The sequence below is a fragment of the Corvus hawaiiensis genome, chromosome 15 (assembly GCF_020740725.1).
Source record: "Corvus hawaiiensis isolate bCorHaw1 chromosome 15, bCorHaw1.pri.cur, whole genome shotgun sequence".
Taxonomy (NCBI): Eukaryota; Metazoa; Chordata; class Aves; order Passeriformes; family Corvidae; genus Corvus; species Corvus hawaiiensis.
Window position 1 is genome coordinate 19362957 of NC_063227.1, and position 17037 is coordinate 19379993.

At 59.0% G+C, this 17037-nt stretch overlaps 1 protein-coding gene across 1 annotated transcript; it reads right to left on the bottom strand.

The window, feature by feature from the left end:
- Window positions 1-1215: 1215 nt before the first annotated feature.
- On the bottom strand, window positions 1216-11870 carry PCDH12 (protocadherin 12). The gene is made up of 4 exons (XM_048319829.1): window positions 8623-11870; window positions 8082-8176; window positions 6728-6927; window positions 1216-2012 (listed from the first exon to the last, which is right to left on the bottom strand). The coding sequence occupies exons 1-4, from the start codon at window positions 11524-11526 to the stop codon at window positions 1648-1650; spliced, it is 3564 nt and encodes a 1187-aa protein (XP_048175786.1). The 5' UTR covers window positions 11527-11870; the 3' UTR covers window positions 1216-1647.
- Between the last annotated feature and the right edge of the window lie 5167 nt (window positions 11871-17037).

Genomic DNA, 17037 nt, shown 5'->3' on the forward strand with positions numbered 1-17037 from the left:
GGGAGATGTGAGGATGTGCCGAGTGTTTGTCCCTCTGCCTGTGCTCCCATGGTGCAGAGGAATTCCCACAGGGCTGCAGCTCCTCAGTCACAAATGCCTCCCTCATGGTTTGCACAGCTGCATCTCAGTTAGAATTTGGCTCCCTGACATTGTTTTGGTGCAAGAACTCGTTTTGTTTGTAAAACAAACCAGCAAGAGATTTGTGTTAACAGAGCAGCAGCACAAGCAGGCCAGGCCAAACCCATCTGTGGATGGATGCCAGACCTGGGCTCATCGGTACAAGCATTTTGAAGACTCCAAATAAAACAGAACATTTTGGATATTAAAAAGTCCACCTGGGGAAATCTCACTCTATTGCTCTTGTCACTGGGTCCCAAGAGCAACAGAAAGGGGTAACTTTCTCATTTACTCCACTTTAAATTACCTGTGTGGTTGTCTGGTGCTGTGGCTCAGGTGTGTACACAGCTAAAGCTGGGAACTGTCACCTCCAGGTCCATGGAAAAGAACAGGAGTAGGACACTTGAGATGGTCCAGGAGAGCCCAGAAGCCCTCACCTGCCATCCCCACACTGCTGCATGAGCCTGTGGGTCACCACTGCCCTTCCCTTCTCCAGGAGTGCAGAGGCACAAACACCTGTGTGTCTCCTCCTTTGCCACCAGTATCCTCGTTTTCCCACCCGTGCTGTTATCCCAAAACTGTCTTACAGCTCCCAGACAGACGGATCAAAGTGAAAACCCATAAAAAGGGTGAAACTTGTGACTGAATATTTCAAAACAGTGTTTTCACGCTTCCCTTTTCCCAGGTTACCTGTGGCAGACTCCAGCCATCTGGTGTCTGCTTTTGGATAAGGACTGTGCTCCAAAACCCAATGGCCTCAAAGGAGAGAACAGAATAGAATGGAATCATTGAGGTTGGAAAAGACCTCTGAGATCCTCAAGTCCAACCTGTGATTGATCCCTACCTTGTCACCCAGCCCAGAGCACTGAGTGCCACATCCAGTCCTTATGGAGAAGGAAATGGTGGGCACTTGGAGCAGCTGTAGGAGAGATGCCAGGGCTGATTTTGGGGGGTTCTACAAAGTGCCAAGTTCACAGTGGCAGAACCACAGAAGCTGGAAGGACCAGTGGGAGACAGGCACATCTCCCCTTCCCCAGCTGCCACTTCAGGCAGCTTTCTGCACATAGATTGTGTCAGCTACGCTGCTGACAGAGAGGGTAGTGTTAGAAAAAACCAGTTTTATTTAAATAACTGATACCCTGGGGTCTAGCTGCAGCAGTGTCCGTGACAGGTACTTTCACAGTCTGTGATCACATGGATGTATCTCACTGTGCTGTGGTTGTTCTCACAACCCCCTCCCTGGGCCTGTCCTGGGAGGAAAGGGCCCTCCCGCTGCTGGGTGGGATGGGAAGCTGGGAGAGCACTGGGAGAGCACTGCAAGAGCAGGGTGGGAGAGGAGGAAGGCAAGGACGGGCAGGCGGAGGGGAGCTAAACAAGGTGAAATCAGTCGTGGAGAAACTCAATGGGGCGAGGCAAAGGAGGAAATACACCTGTCTAGACACGGTCCTACAGTGACCCTGCTGGAGCTGGGGGCGACCTTGGGCACCCCAGATCTCTGACTGTTCTCTCCCTGCCTCAGCCACCGAGCTGCTACAGCCCTGGGGCAGTGTCCCCCAGGCCGAGGCTCTGCCCGCGGGCCGACAGCTGCCGCAGGAGCCCCGCGCCCGTCTCGCTGTGCACCTGCACCTTCTGGGACAGGATCATCTCAAACAGGGTGCTCATCTCCGACAGGAACGTGCTGGCCAGCCTGGTCCCAGTGCCACTGGGGTCAGCCCCAGCACCTTTGCCAAAGGTCTCAAAGGTCCTTGGTTTCTCCTGCCTCGCAGCTTCCTCGTCCTCGGGGGAGCGCGGCGAGTCGGGGGAGAAGACGTTGTCCTTGTAGCTGCTGGTGAGGGGCAGGGACAGCCGGGCCACCCACGCTGGGTCTGCAGCTGTCAGCCTCTTGAGGGCCAGCTCTGGGGAGGGACAGCGCAGCAGAGAAGGGGGGGGGAGGGGAATAAATCAATAAAAATATTGATAAATGAAAATATCTAAAATCAGCTGAGAGCAGTGATTGTAACAGGTCACCAGTGACACCACGCAAACCAGCAGGTTAACAAAGCCAAACACAATAGAACTGGTTTGAAACTATTGGGGGTTTTGGTTTGGTTTGTTTTAATAAAATAACCATTAGAATCACTGTTCATTCTCATTTGTTGCAGTCCCAGTTGGCACTTCACTATATTGTTAGCAAAGCCTGAGAGAGGGAGGGTTTAGGACTGGCTGAAGGGGAGCAGACAATGAAAAGCTTTCCAGAGGGAAGTGTTGGACACAAAGATAGTGGACTTCCCTTCAGGGTCACTCCAGGGTGGGAATGTGCTGTTAAAGAGGCAGATTGAGACCGAAAAGAAATGGGTTATTGTGAAAACAATAATACCAGAATGAAATTCTGGATTATAAAATGCACAGCTGGGTGGTTGGAGACTGGGACCGAACAATTGAGCTCTAAAGTAGTTGTTCCTCGATTGGAAACAGCTGAGGAGCAGGGGGAGCCTGGGCTGGGGGCTGGGGCAGGCTCGTTAGTGCACCAGTAATTTGATTGTGGCCCAAAATGGGCGACTGGAATCACACAGAGGATTGGTTGGGGTATTCCCTGCTGGCAGGGAGGCACAGCCAGGGTGGATTGTTACTGGGTGTGACTGGGGGAATTACACACAAATCAGATGATCCATCTGCAGGAGCGGGAGCTGAAATGACACCAGCAGGGAAAACTCTGGAGATGAAACCAGGAGTGATCCAGGCTGACACAATGGAGACCCCAAGAGGTGGGGGGGGGCTGCTCCTAAGGAAGCGAGTGCTCTCCAGGGATCTGACTGCAACCTGTCATTATTTTGAGGAGATAAGCACCAGCAGAGGAAATCTTTATGCTTAAAATAGTGTTGGCAAGAGAAGAAGTGATTATAACTGTCCACGAATAAACATCTCCTGGAAAATAAAGGAAGGACCCCATAGCAGAGGGAGCCTGGAATAGCTTCCCCGTCAGACAGCAGGAAGGGAAACAGGGATTCTTGTTTTTTGAGGTAGCTGGTAAACAAGAGTCCGTGCTGTGGTACACAGAGGCTGCATTCCAGCCCCTCATTGTTCCTTCCCAAAGCACATCCCAGAAGCTCGGGGGGGTTTGGAGCGACCACCGGGTTTGGGAAAGGTTTTGGGAGCAGCAAAAGCTCCCTGGTAACAAAACCCAGCAGTGGCAGGGTAGCAAGGGCTGGTGTCCCTGTAACAATTGTGTGGCTCTGACACAAGACACGGTATCTGAAAGGAGGGTCCCCATTGCAGTGCTCTTACCCTGCTGGTTCCAGAGGGTCATCAATAACACCCTGCCACAGCTGGGACATGGGATCCGCAGTCAGTGACTGAGGCACGGCTCCTTCCTCAGCCCACCCAGCAAGTTGGCCTTTCCCCTGGAAAACAACTGTCCTGGCATGGGCTGGGGACAAGAGCTGGGACTCCAGCCTGGTCAGGAGAGAAGGGCAGGTACAGCCCTCAGATTTTTGTTTCAGCTGGAGCCCCAAAATTCTTCTGTGTTGCTTCACATGCAGGGTTTCTCTCTGCAGTCTCAGTGTTTGAGTCGCAGTGACTGTTCCTGGAGACATCACCCGAGTGTGCTGCAGGTTTTGCTGTAAAACATGCAGCGTTCTCCTCCCCGGCCTGCAAGAAGCCACTTCATTCCCTGAGTACTTGGCTGCCTCATCTCTGGAGCAGGGCACAACTGGTCTGCTCTCTGCAGGGAGAGCCAGGCTGACAGTCCCGTGGCCATGAAACCTCATAATTATGTATGTTTAATTTGACCAATAACTCTTTACTGCCTTGTTTTAATGGTGTTTGGGGAGCAGGGGTTGTTTTTATCATCCATAAAGTTCTATCTCTCATCTGCTGCTGGGAGTGCTGCGCTGGGCTGGTGGGGGATCGGCGCTGACAGACGGTGCTGGGAGTTCATCCCGCAGCATCAACAATCCCAGAGCTGCCTGGGACTGCAGTCCCTCCGTTGGGAGCAGCACAAAGGCCCAGCCAGCCTCAGCCAGCTGTTAGGATCCTCCTGAGCACCAGCAGTGCTTCCTTCCTCCCTGTCAGGATGCAAGTCCACGGCTCTGTTTGTGTTTGGGAGAGGAGGAAGGAGCCCGGCAGCTCCGGCGGCTGCGCTCGGCCGCCTTTGCGGGAAGGTCTGGGCTCCTGGGGAAGGTTTGGCATCCCTAGAACAGAGCAGCCTCTTTGGGCACGGCCAGCAGGAGCCCACCCAGCCACAGCCTCAGCATTCCCTGCTGGCACGGAACAGGCTGCCCAGGGAAGTGGCGGAATCATCATCCCGGGAATGGGGATGTGGCACTGGGGACACGGCCAGTGGTGGACCTGGCAGTGCAGGGGACAATGCTCTGAGAGGGCTTTTCCAGCCCTAATGATTCTATGGAACTCCAGGACTTTGGCCAAAGGGGCTTTTTCCTGTTAGATCCAAGAATCACGGGAGATGGCACTTCATGGATCAGCCTCACCATAGCCCAGATTTTCCAGGATGCTCCCTGGAGTAGACAGGTCCAGTCCTGGCAGGACTGGATCCAGGCAGAGCTGCTGGGCAGGTCCACCAGTTCCTTTCCTGGCATCAGGGCATGCCAGTGCACCTGGGATGGAGCTGGGCTCCTGGCTGCTCCCTGCTCCTGGCTGCAGGACCTTGGAATCCAAGGAAGCTTTTAGGTCTCAGCCTTTCCTTTGTTTGCTCCTTACTGGAATAAAAGAGCAGGAAGGCAAAGGGGGAGAAGCAGCAGGTATTGTCCTTAAGGAAGAGCACCAAAAAAGCCCAGCTCTGGAATTCAAACCACCCCAGCAGCAAAGCTCAATGAGTTTCTCTTGACTGTGGACGAGCACAGAGGCTCCACAATGAAATTTCTGCTACAGGACATGAGTCAGCCCAACTCTTTCAAATTGAAATGCCAGGAGAGGAGATTTTTAGAACAAATCAATAAAAGGAACATGTAGAAAATGTCAGGCCCAGATGGCATTCACCCCGGAGTGCCAGAGGAACTCAGATATGAAATTGCCTGGTTTATTAGCTGCTGTTCATTAACTACTGCTTCAAATGAATGCGGGATCAGAGGGAGGGGAGGTGGAAATGGTGACAGGAGTTTTTAAGTGAAGGTGAATCCAGCACAGGCAGTCAGAGAAATCCTTCTGTGCAAGGCTTAGCAGAGAGAGCCACGGAACTGCTGCTCCCAAAGGAACCACCTGACATTGTCAGATGGGGAATTGTGTTCTGGAAATTTGGAAGGGCTGGATGGAGAGTCCTGCATGACTTTGGACAAGGGCCTGAAGTGAAGGATGAGGGGGAATGGCTTCCCACTGACAGACAGGGCTGGACAGTTTGGGAAGGAATTCCTCCCTGGGAGGGTGGGCAGGCCCTGGCACAGGGTGCCCAGAGCAGCTGTGGCTGCCCCTGGATCCCTGGCAGTGCCCAAGGCCAGGCTGGACATTGGGGCTGGGAGCAGTCTGGGACAGTGGGAGGTGTCCCTGCCCATGGCAGGGGTGGCACTGGATGGGCTTTAAGGTCCCTTCCAGCTCAAACCATTCCAGGATTCAGTTCTGTGATGGCAGAGGTCACCTGAGCTGGTGGAACAGCACCAGCCAGGCTTGCAGGGGACCTGAGCTGTGCCTGAATTTACAGCCAGGTTCTGCAGGGACTAATATGTGTTAAAAGCTGGGAAGTGAGGGTAGGAATAATTAATCTTCTCCACCAAGGGAGGTCATTAGTGGAGTCCCAGAGTATCTGCTCAACACAGTGATAAATGACACGGAAAGGGGACAATGTTGGTGTTGACTCCACTAAAACACCCAAAAGCAGAGGCCTGCTGAAGGACCTGATAATGCTGAGTGCCATGAGCAAAACGTGGCTGGTGAATTCCTGTGTCACCAACTGTCAGATAATTGTCCCAGGGAACAGCAACCTGTCATGTGTTGATGGCTCTCCCTCCACGCAGAGGAGGGATTTGGGAGTCACCACAAACAGAGCTCAGCGTGGAGCTTGGCCAGGACAGGAATGAGGAACAAACCAGAAAACCTCCTTGTATCCCCAGTGGACCCTAAACACTGCACACAATTCTGGTCACACATCTCAAAAAAGATACACTAAAATTAAGTTGGTCACCGGAGATGAAGAGGAAGGAGGAGCCCAGAGGGGCTCTGAGGGTACATAACACCCTGAGGGGCTTGACAGGGACAAGTGTCCACCTTTCTCACTCTGCATGGACCAGGACACCATGAAGGGAGGGCTCAGGCCAGCGTGGGAAGCAGGTCCCCAGCTGCAGTGTGAAACTGGACCTCACCCCTCAGCAACGACAGAGGTCAAGCTCACACATCGCTAAACCCTAAACCACAGCAGACACATCCATGGCAGGGAAGAGCAGCCATAAACACGTGGAAAATTCCAACGTGAAGCTCAGCAAGTCCCTTTGCCTGGTCCCAAAAGCCTGGGATGGTCCAGACGTGCTGCCCCAAGCCCTGCCCCTGCCAGAGCCACTGCAGGAGGTGCCACGTGCCCCTCCAGCCAGCTGCACCTCCTGGCTGGGGTTAGGGTGTGTTACCTGAGGAGATCCCGCTGCTGGAGCCCCCCCAGCCCCACCCTGTGCCCGTAGCGAGGTCACCTCACCTGCCTGGGGCTCCAGGAGGGTCTCCAGCTCCTCTCCCACGAGCTGCTGCACCGAGAGCTCGAAGGCGCTGTCGCAGTCGCGGTCCCCGGCCTCGCTCTCGCCGTGCCCGCTGTCCTTGGTGCTCAGGCAGTCAGTGTCCAGCCCCGTGTCCAGCCCCGTGTCCAGCCCTGTGTCCAGCCCCGTGTCCAGCCCTGCAGCCCTGCCAGGGGGTCACAACACCCAGGTCACTCCAGCTCCCAGCACAGCCCTGCCCCAATGAGCCCTTGGAAGGGTCTCTATCCCCCCAAAATGCCCCGGACAGGGGCTGTGGGCACCCTCCCCATGCATCACTCTGAGAACCAAAGGCACCTTTGAGTGCCCCTGAGTTAGTGAGTTTTGCGGTTTTGCTCCACACTTCCTGCCTGAGAGGGTTTTTATCCTTCTGCAGCAAGATCACAGAACCACAGAAGGGCTGGAAGGGACCTTAAAGCCCATCTCATCCCACCCCTGCCATGGGCAGGGACACCTTCCACTGTCCCAGGCTGCTCCAAGCCCTATCCAACCTGGCCTGGGACATTTCCAGGGATCCAGGGGCACATCCTGAGCAAACAGGGACCTGCTGGCTCCTCCCCATGAATTCAGAGGAGCTTCCCTCCAGCATTCCAGGTGAGGAGCACCACAGCCCAGCCCTGCCCCAGAAGCCCTGGAGCTGCTCTCCCTCCCCCTCCATCCTCCACAGCTGCAGGTGAGGAAGGTGGAGAAAGCTGTGTCTGCCCCTGGCCTGGGCAGGTGGGGACAGGGGGACATGGCAAAGCAGGGATGAAGCCTTGGCATCCTCAGGAGTGGGCACCCAGAGGTCAGCAGCATCATTTAATGGGAACACCATCAAGTTTGGGGATATCTTTGGCACACAGCTGGGATATCTCGGTGTTTCCAGCCCTGCTGCAGTTCCTCACTCCTTTGCCCCCTGGCACAGGGTCAGGTGTCCCAAACTCATGTTGACAGGCACTAAGGAATTGCCCAGAGCCATGAGAACACTCATCCTTGTGCTGCTGCCACCAGAGCTGGCCCACTGCGTGCTCCTGCGCACCCAAAACTGTCAGAGTTCTTGGCAAAGGATGATGGTTCATGGCCATGGAGGAGCTCAGGTGAGTATGGAGGGACCTGCCAAAGGTGCCCCAGCAGCTGGATACCACTGGGAGCCAGGACCAGAGGAGCAGACCCATCCCCTGAAGAGACAACCTCCAACCCCAGGGGATGAGCCTTTCCCTTGTGTCTCTGCCCTGGTGTCTCCTGCCCTCGGAGGTTTTGGACTGGTGGGACTGGAGCAGGGGAAGGGGGCGTGGGGAGGGAAGTGCTGGGAGCCAGCCTTACCTGCTGCCGTTCTTGGCCGTGTACTTGTTTCCCCTGTAGTTTGTTTTGGGCTGGAACTGGCCCTGGTGCAGCAGGGAGAGCAGCTGGGAGATTTGCTGCAAGGCAGGAAAAGCCTGTTGAGCCCCGGGCTGGCCACTCAAGCTGCTTCCTGCCAGGACGTCCCTCCGAGCCCCCCCCCCCCCCCGGCCTTTTTATAGCGTTTCCTCCTCCTGCAGATGGCTCAGCATCCCCACACCGGGGGAAAAACAAGCCCTAGGCAGCCCACCTGGCCCCGAGCTCCCCCCGCACCCCTCCCGCTGTTCCCTGCCCACGGGATTGTCCCTTCTCGCCGTGACAGCCCCGCTCCCGAGTGTCCTGCTGGGGTGACCCTGCCGGGCGGGGAGGGTTGTTCATCCTACCCAGCCCATTGAGGCATCGCTGCCCAGTCTGGGGGAAGAGACCAACCGAAGACCATCAGGGTGCACATTCCCACCCCCCCAGGGTGGGCAAGGCCCGGGCAGGGAAGGATTGGGGGTGTCCACACGCCCGGGGCAGCTCCTACCTGCACTGGGGGTGACTCCATCGCGAACTCCCCGGTCGGGCTCTGTTCCGCCAGGGCCACCAGCGACAGCCGGACCAGGCTCCTGAGGATCTGCTGGTGGGGCTGGGGCTGCCCGGCTCCCCCCGCACCCACGGGCTGCTCGGGTGGCACCTGGGGCTCTCCCATGGGTGGCTTCACCAAGCTCTTGCCGTGCAGCGGTGCCTCCGGGGGGCTCCCGGGCTCCTTCACCAAGTGTTTGGGTCTGTGGGGCTGGCAGGGCCGGCGCTGCAGGATGGGCAGGTCGAAGGTGCCCTGCTGCTCCTCTGAGTCTTTTTGTGTCCTCTGATTTCTCAGGGTCCTGTAGAGAGTGGGGGTGAGGTGGAGCGGAGGCTGTGGAGACCCCCCGGCCGCGGGGGTGGCTGTGCCAGGCTGCTCCTCCTGGCAGGGCCGGGGGGGCTCGGGCTCCCGGGGGCGGCCCCGGAGCAGCGGGACCAGGTGGATATCGGCCTTCTGGATCTGCCTGTGCGGCTTCTTGAGCTGCTGCTGCCTGCGGGCATCCTCCGCCTCCCGGCAGTTGTAGGCCATGCCGTCCTTCTTGTCCTTCTTGCGCAGGGACAGGGTCAGCGCCAGCAGCAGCAGGCACCCGCCCAGGAGAGCGGCCAGGCAGATCACCACCACCACGGAGAGGCTCGGCCAGCCGGGATCCCGGGCTGACATCTTGGAGAAGGCCCCGTGGTGCCGGAAAAGCAAGCGGAGCCGGGCCAGGGTGTGCAGGGGGGTGTCCCCCTGGTCACTCACCCGCACCAGCAGCTCCCGCCGGCTGCCAGCCAGGCTGCTGGCATTGCTGGTGTTGAGGGACACCTGCCCCAGGAGGGGGTCCAGGATGAAGAGCCCGGCATCATCCCCACCCACCAGATCATACCGGAGAGCCCCGTTGATGCCGGAGTCCACATCCCTGGCCACGATGGTGAAGAGGAGGGGACTGCCAGGGCATGACACCAGTGTGGAATTGGTCACTGCTGCCGCTCCCTGGGTGCTCCCATTCCCAGGGACCACCCAGCAGCACCCAGTGTCCGCACTGACCAGGACAGACAGCGTGGCCACCCCTCCCACCAGCGCTGGCGTGGTGATGATGGGAGCGTTGTCGTTCTGGTCGAGCACAGCCAGCCTGATGGAGATGTCGGATGCCAGCTTGGGATGCCCTCCGTCCTCCGCGGTCACCAGGAACTCCAGGCTCCTCACCTGCTCGTAATCAAAAGCTTGGAGGGCAAAAACGTCCCCAGTGGTGGGGTCGACTGAGACCAGCCCCAAAGCAGAGGGGTCCAGGATCCTGTAGGTGACCTTCCCGTTGAAGCCCAGGTCGGGGTCGGTGGCACGGACGGTGAGCAGGAAGGCAGGTGCTTCGCTGTTCTCGGCAACAGCAGCCTCGTAGGCGGCCTTCTCGAAGGCTGGGGCGTTGTCGTTGACGTCGCTGATGCAGATGGTGAGGTGCTTCAGCACGGCCAGGGACAGGTCCCCCATGTCCCGCACCACCAGCGTCAGGTTGTACTCAGCGCGCCGCTCGCGGTCCAGCGAGGCGTTGGTCAGCAGCGCAAAGCTGTGGCTGTTGGTCCTCTTCAGCCTGAAGTGCTCGTGCCCTTGGCTGAGGGAGCAGAGCACTTGCCCGTTGCTTCCCGAGTCGGGGTCGCTGGCTGTCACCAGGGCCACAAAGCTGTCCTTGGGGAGGGCCTCGGAGAGCACGGGCACCCGCGCGGCCCAGGTGACGTGGACGTCGGGAGCATTGTCATTGACGTCCAGGACCTTGACCAGGACCTTGCAGTGTGCCGGGATGGGGTTGGCACCCAGGTCCCGCGCTTGCACATCCAGCTCGTAGGCGTGGGTCTCCTCGTAGTCCAGAGGGAGCCTCAGGAGGACGCTGCCCGTGCGAGCGTCGATGCTGAAGGTGCTCAGCACCTCGGGGGGCGCGTGCCTGCTCAGGCTGTACTCGATCTCCCCGTTGGGACCCTGGTCAGGGTCGGTGGCCGTGACCGTCACGAGGAGGGTCCCGGGCAGGGCGTCCTCCCGAACCTCCACCGTCAGGGAGCTCTCTGCGAACACGGGGCTGTTGTCGTTGGAGTCGAGGACAATGACTTTAATCAAAGCAGTACCTGATCTTGGTGGCTCCCCGTGATCAGTGGCCGTCAGCACGAGGTCGAAGGAGGAGTGCAGCTCCCGGTCCACCTCCTTCACCACGACGAGCTCCGCGTGCCTCGTCCCATCGGAGCTGGAGACGACATCCAGAGCGAAGTGCTCACTGGGGGAGAGGGCGTAGGTGCAGCGGGCGTTGGGGCCAGCATCAGCATCCAGGGCTCGATCCAGCGGAATCCGTGTCCGCAGGGATGCGCTCTCCGAGATCTCCAGCTCCAGCTCGGGCGTGGGGAACCGCGGCGCGTTGTCGTTGACATCCATCACCTGAACCTCCACGTGGATCAGGGCCGGGTTCTGGGCGGCCAGCACGTCGAAGGACACCCAGCAGGGATCACTGTGCCGGCACAGCTGCTCCCTGTCCACCCGCCCGGCCGTGCTGAGCACCCCATCCCCGCTGCCCACGTGCAGCGGGAACCTCCCGGGCGTCTCCATCAGCTGGAACGTCTCCGCCGCCTCTCCGCTCTCGCCGCCCTCGAAGTGCTCGGCCAGGCTCCCTATGACAGTGCCCGGGGGCACCTCCTCCAGCACCCGGTACTGCACCGTGAACGTGGCCACCTCCTGGGCATCGGCGCTCAGGAACAGGTACCACCACCACAGCGCCGGCAGCTGCAGCGCCGAGCGGCTCAGCCCGAACACGCCGCTGGCCGAGCCCCCGCGGCCCCGCCGCGCTGCCATGGGCTGTCCCGCCGGCCACCGCATCCCCGGAGAGTCCTCACGGCCACCGCAGGGCCTCGGCATCCTCTCCCATCTCCGAGAGCCGTGGGCGCCAGCCAGCGCTTGGAAAAGAGGGGAAATCACGAGCAGGGCTGGCCTTTGTCCCCCGCGCTGCCATCACCGGGGACGGCGCGGCAGCCGGGTGCTCCCCGGGCTGCGACAGCCCGGAGCGGAGGGACCGTCCCGGGAGCAGCCACCGGCCGGCTGGCCGGGCTGGGGATGGACCGGCCGACATCCTATGGAAACCCCACCTACAGGAAAAGGGAGGACCGGGCTGGTACAATGCCGGGGCGGGGTGGCGGCTCGTGGGGCGGCACGGGCCCAGCTGCGACAGGGTGTGGAAGTGCCCTCCGCTGCCACCCTGCAGGGACCGTCACTGCTGTCACCTGCAGAGCACGCTGCCCACAAGGTGTGATTCTTGCACTCCCTGACCCGCCACAAACCTCTTATGCTTCAGGAAGAGGTGATGGACTCCTGCTCCTGCCTTGACTCAAAGCCTTGTTCCCCCACTGTTACATCTCAGGCTTTGACTTATTCCCATTTTGCCTAAATCCAAGGGCAATCCCTGCTCCTTGCTCTGCCTTTGGAGGGCGATGTGCCCAAGTCACCTTTCCCAGCACAAAGCTTTTGATGATGTCACCAATTCCAGCTGGCCGCACCAAAACGAGCTGGTGAATCAGCGGGAGCGTGGCCACATCAAACACGGCCGGGAGGGCACGGGGGAAGGCGGGAGGCGCTGGCAGACACGACCTGTGTCCGTTCCGGCCTCTCCCCATCCCTGCATCCGTCTGCCCCGGCCGCTCCCTGTCTCGGCACGCTCTCCATCCCAGCTTGGCTCAGCACTGATGACCCTGGCGTCATTCCTGCACCGCCTCAATTCAGCCCCCGTCATTCCTGCACCGCCTCAATTCAGCCCCCAGCCCCCACCTTCAGGCTGCCCAGCTGTTGCACCGGTATCACCACAGCTGGCCAGCTGTGCACACACAGCCTAAAGCTGTTCCATGTATTCCTCCTGAGCCTGCAGAGCCCCCGGAGCCCGGGCTGGGTTTACTTTGCTCTCGAGGTGACTGGAGGCATTCCAGACAGGGAAGGTCGTGTGGAATTTTCCTTGGCCGTTGTGGAGCATCCTCAAGGTGTGGTTGGAGCCCCACCAGCCACGTCACCTTTGTGTCCCCACACCTTCCAGGCAGCCTCCTTTGGTGTCCTGTGCCCACCTCGCCCCATCCCCCTGCTTTTCCAGCCTTGATGGGCACCCGCTGTACCCCCAGCCTATTCCCATCCCAGGTGAGGCTCCTGCATCGCTGCTGTCATCACTTTGCTTTGTCTTGGTGAATTTTGATGCCCCAAAGAGCAACAAAATCAACTCCACCCCAGTGCCACGAGCCGTCCCCTCAGCTGGGCCGGTGCCACCGCTCGGCACGGTGCCGCGGGGGGTGGCCGGAGCCCCGGTGCTATTCCTGGGCTCGGCCCCAGCTCCAGGTGACCTTTGCCAAGTCATTTCCCTGCTTTGTGCTCGCGCTTCCTCCCGCGCAGCCCGGGGCTCTCCCGGAGGGATGCTCCCGCTCGCTCCCGTTCCCTCCCGCTCGCTCCTGCTGCCCGCGGAGCTGCGGGCGGAGAGCCGGATGTCTCTCAGCCCGTGCCCCGATTTTGGGAGGGGAGGTGGGAAGGCCACTTCCTTCTGCTGGGAAGGTTATCCCTCCGCCTCGCGTCTTTTTAATGCTTTTCCTTTCCAGGGGTGGAGCGGGACAGAAGAACCGCGCTGGAACATCACAAGGGAAAGGAAATAAATGTGATATCCCGGGGCTGGGGGGGTTCCCCGAGGAGCCCTGCGTGGGATTTCCTTCTCCCATCACCTCCCACTGCAGAACAAGCCAATGTCCCCGAGTGCCCCGTGTTTAGCCCACCGCTGACACCGCAGGAGGTGAATTCCCCCCACACCAGCACGCACCTGCCAGACCCCGCTTGCTGCCGTCCCCACCCCTCAGCTGGGAGGATTCCAAACCTCCAAACCACTTTTTTTTCTCCCCAAGACAGGTGGGATTTTGAGCACCAGTTTTCTCAGGGAAGGGCTGGGAGAAGAAGCCACTGTCACCGGGCTGTGACCGCCTGAGCACTGTCCCCAGCCAGGCTGTACAGATCCCAGCACTGGTGACAGGTCTGGCCTGCCCAGGAGGAGCTGGAGGAGCTCCTGCATGAATTATTTATGATTCTTCAGGAATAAATCCCCACAGGCCAGGCCTGTGACTCCCAGCCATCAGAACATTCCCAGCTGGCAGGAGGATGCTGCACAAGCATCGCTGAGCTGCAAACCAGTGCCGGGGAGGGAGATGGACAAAGTAGTGCTGCAAGAAAATAGGAAAGAAAAACGGGGTTGAGCTGAGACTTGCCAGAAGCACAGGCAGGGAAATGAGATCTGGTGCTAAAAACAAAATGTGTCTCCTCCTGTTTCCTGTTCACACCCCGGCGGCTCCCAGCGTGCTTCAGGACCTCCATGGACGATGTGATGCCTGTGAACACAAAATTCCCCCGCCAAGGTTTAGGCTGCACCTGAACCCTTTCATTTAAAGCTCAGAAAGAGCCTCAGCCACATTCAGTTACTGCGGTGCTTCCTCCCTTCACTGCGTGCAGTGCTTCCTTCAGCTCCTGCCTGGTGCTGTCGGTGCCCAGAGCAGCTGGAAATGCCATTTCCAGGAGTGCAAACCTGGCTCCTCTGCAGCTCAGCTGCTCCCCAGGATCCAGAGCAGGACATGGGCACACCCCGAGCTCCCAGGGGTGCAGAGCCGTGCTGGAGGCACCGCTCTCCCTGTCCATCACAGGGCAGAGAGCAGCACCACCAGGCTATTTCCAGCTCCATGGCACAGCTGGAGATCTTCAAACTTTGTCATTTTGGGCTGACACGGTGCTGGCCTGGGAGCAGGAGCTGTGCCGTGACACAGCAGGGAGCTGAGGGCAGCTTCAAGTGAGAGGGAAGAGACTTCTTCAAATCCAATAATTCTCTCTGATGAAGACAGGCTGGGAGAGCTGGGGGTGCTCACCTGGAGAGGAGAAGGCTCCAGGGAGAGCTCAGAACCCCTTGCAGGGCCTAAAGGGGCTCCAGGAGAGCTGGAGAGGGACTGGGGACAAGGCATGGAGGGACAGGACACAGGGAATGGCTTCCCAGTGCCAGAGGGCAGGGCTGGATGGGATCTTGGGCAGGAATTGTTCCCTGGGAGGGTGGGCAGGCCCTGGCACAGGGTGCCCAGAGCAGCTGGGGCTGCCCCTGGATCCCTGGCAGTGCCCAAGGCCAGGCTGGACATTGGGGCTGGGAGCAGCCTGGGACAGTGGGAGGTGTCCCTGCCCGTGGCAGGGCTGGCACTGGATGAGCTCTAAGGCCCCTTTCAACCCAAATCGTTCTGTGGTTCTGTGATTCAAAGAAAACATCAAAAGGAGAAGAGTTCAAAATGAGCACCACTGGTGCCCAACCAAAGTTGGGCCTCACTGGAGTGCTCAGGGCTTATTTGGTCTCATCTTTGCTCTACAGCTGCTCTGTGGGGTGAGAAATGGTGTCTGAGGGTCAGGACACCGAGGCCATGGACACAGGATGGACCCTGAGGAGGGATGGGCTCCTCCAGGCTCAGCTCCACCTCAGAAAGGCTGCAAACAGAGATGGAGCAAGCACAGGCACGGCTGCTTCTCACCATTCCCCACGGATTGTGAGGTTTATCCCGCAGCTGGAGCGGGTTCCCTGGGGAATGGGCACGGCCCGAGGCTGCCAGAGCTCCAGGAGCGTTTGGACAGCGCTGCCCGGGATGCCCAGGGTGGGGTTGTTGGGGTGTCTGTGCAGGGCCAGGAGCTGGGCTGGATGATCCTTGGGGGTCCCAACTCTGGAAATTCTGTGATTCTATGAATTTTCAGCCCTTCAAAGACAGCCTTTGCTCCCCTAGAAGAGTCACTCCCTTTTCAGCAGGACAGCAATCCCTCCCTGAGCATGAGGTGTGTGAGGAGCTGGGTGCAGGCGCCGCTGCACAAGGGAGCCCAGAACCTTCCCCAGCCGCCTGCAGGGACCTGGGAGGCTCCTGGGGCCCTTTCTCAGGAGGAAGGACGTGATTCCCCCTCTCACACCAGGCACAGAGCTCTGCAAGAGGTGGGGGGGACCTTCTCTCGGGGGTGTCTGGCTCTCCCTGAGCCCACCTTCTCCGTAAACCCAAGCAGGTGACTCTGGCCGAGGGTGACCTCCACGGGCCACCCGCGCCAGCCTGGCCGGGGCTGCTCCTCCTTCCCCACCCCACGCGTTCCCTGGCTGGTTCCTTGCGGGCTCCTGCAGCTCCCGGGCCGGGGAAGGCGCAGCCCCGGCGGTGTCCGCGCTCTGCAGTTGGGTCCCTCCACCACGAGAGCCCACTGCTGCTCCGCGCTGCGCTCCGCCGCCGTCCCCGCCTGTCCCCGCCGCGGCCCGAGGGTGCTGAGCCCCCCAGCTCTCCCCACACAGGGGATGCGACCCCCCTCACCCTTTCCCCCCGCGCCCCCAGCCCTGCGGGGAGGCTCCGCTGGTGCTGCAGCTGCCTCCCCTCCGTGCTCAGCGGGTGCTCTGAGTGCCTCCCTCAGTTTGGCACACGTTTGGGGTGTTGCCCTCGGTTTTATACGGTTTTAGGGTCGTTGCTCTGGGTGCCTCCCTCAGTTTGGCAGTTTTGGGGTGTTTCCCTCGGTTTTACACGATTTCAGGCAACTCTGCAGCACCACGAGCAGCGTCTCCCCCAAACCCCGCTGTAACCCCCCACTAAACCCTCCCCTGGGGGGGTTATAAAGGTGCCTCCCCTCTGCAGGGCAACACCTTAATTAGGAAGGAAATAAAAGGGGGTGCAGGCGGTCCCTGATCAGGACAGAGGTAATTATTGATGCAGCAGCTCCTGAAAGCTTCCCCAGGCAAAGACCTGGCTTTGAGCAGAGCAGCTCCTGCCTGCCGTGCTCCAGGAGCTGCCCTGCACAGAGGGGACGATAAGGAGAGTTATTGTTGCTCTGTGCTCATAAAAGGATTATTATTGAGGAGGGGAAGAAAGTTACAAGTGAAGTAAATTGGGCCAGGCTGGGTGTTTGAATAGAGAGGAATAATGTTATGGTAATGTCATGCACGGCTCCGCTGCTCCAGGACCCTGACGTGTTTTATAAAGCCCCGTGCTACAAAAAGCAATTCTGTGAGCAGAGAGAGGCAGAGCTGGCCAAAGAGAAACGAGGAGAAGCTGTGAAAATGATGTTTTATTGTGTGGGAGAAAGCAGAGAGTTGAGATCTAACCCTTGATGTCCTTCTGGAGGAGAAAGCTAGCAGCATATTGTCACTCGCTTGTATGTTTTAATTTGCTATTCTGAGTCTTGCAGTAATTTCTTTCCTGTGCTCCAGAAGCTTGTATTGAAATTTCTGTTTGCAAACGAAACCCAGGGAAGAGCTCCCCAAGGCGGGGGCTTCAGTGCTGGATCTTTCCAGAGACGGTCGTGTCGTGCTGACAGGATGGGAGCACGGGGCGAATCTGGGGACACTGGAGCTCCCTCAGCACCACCATTCAC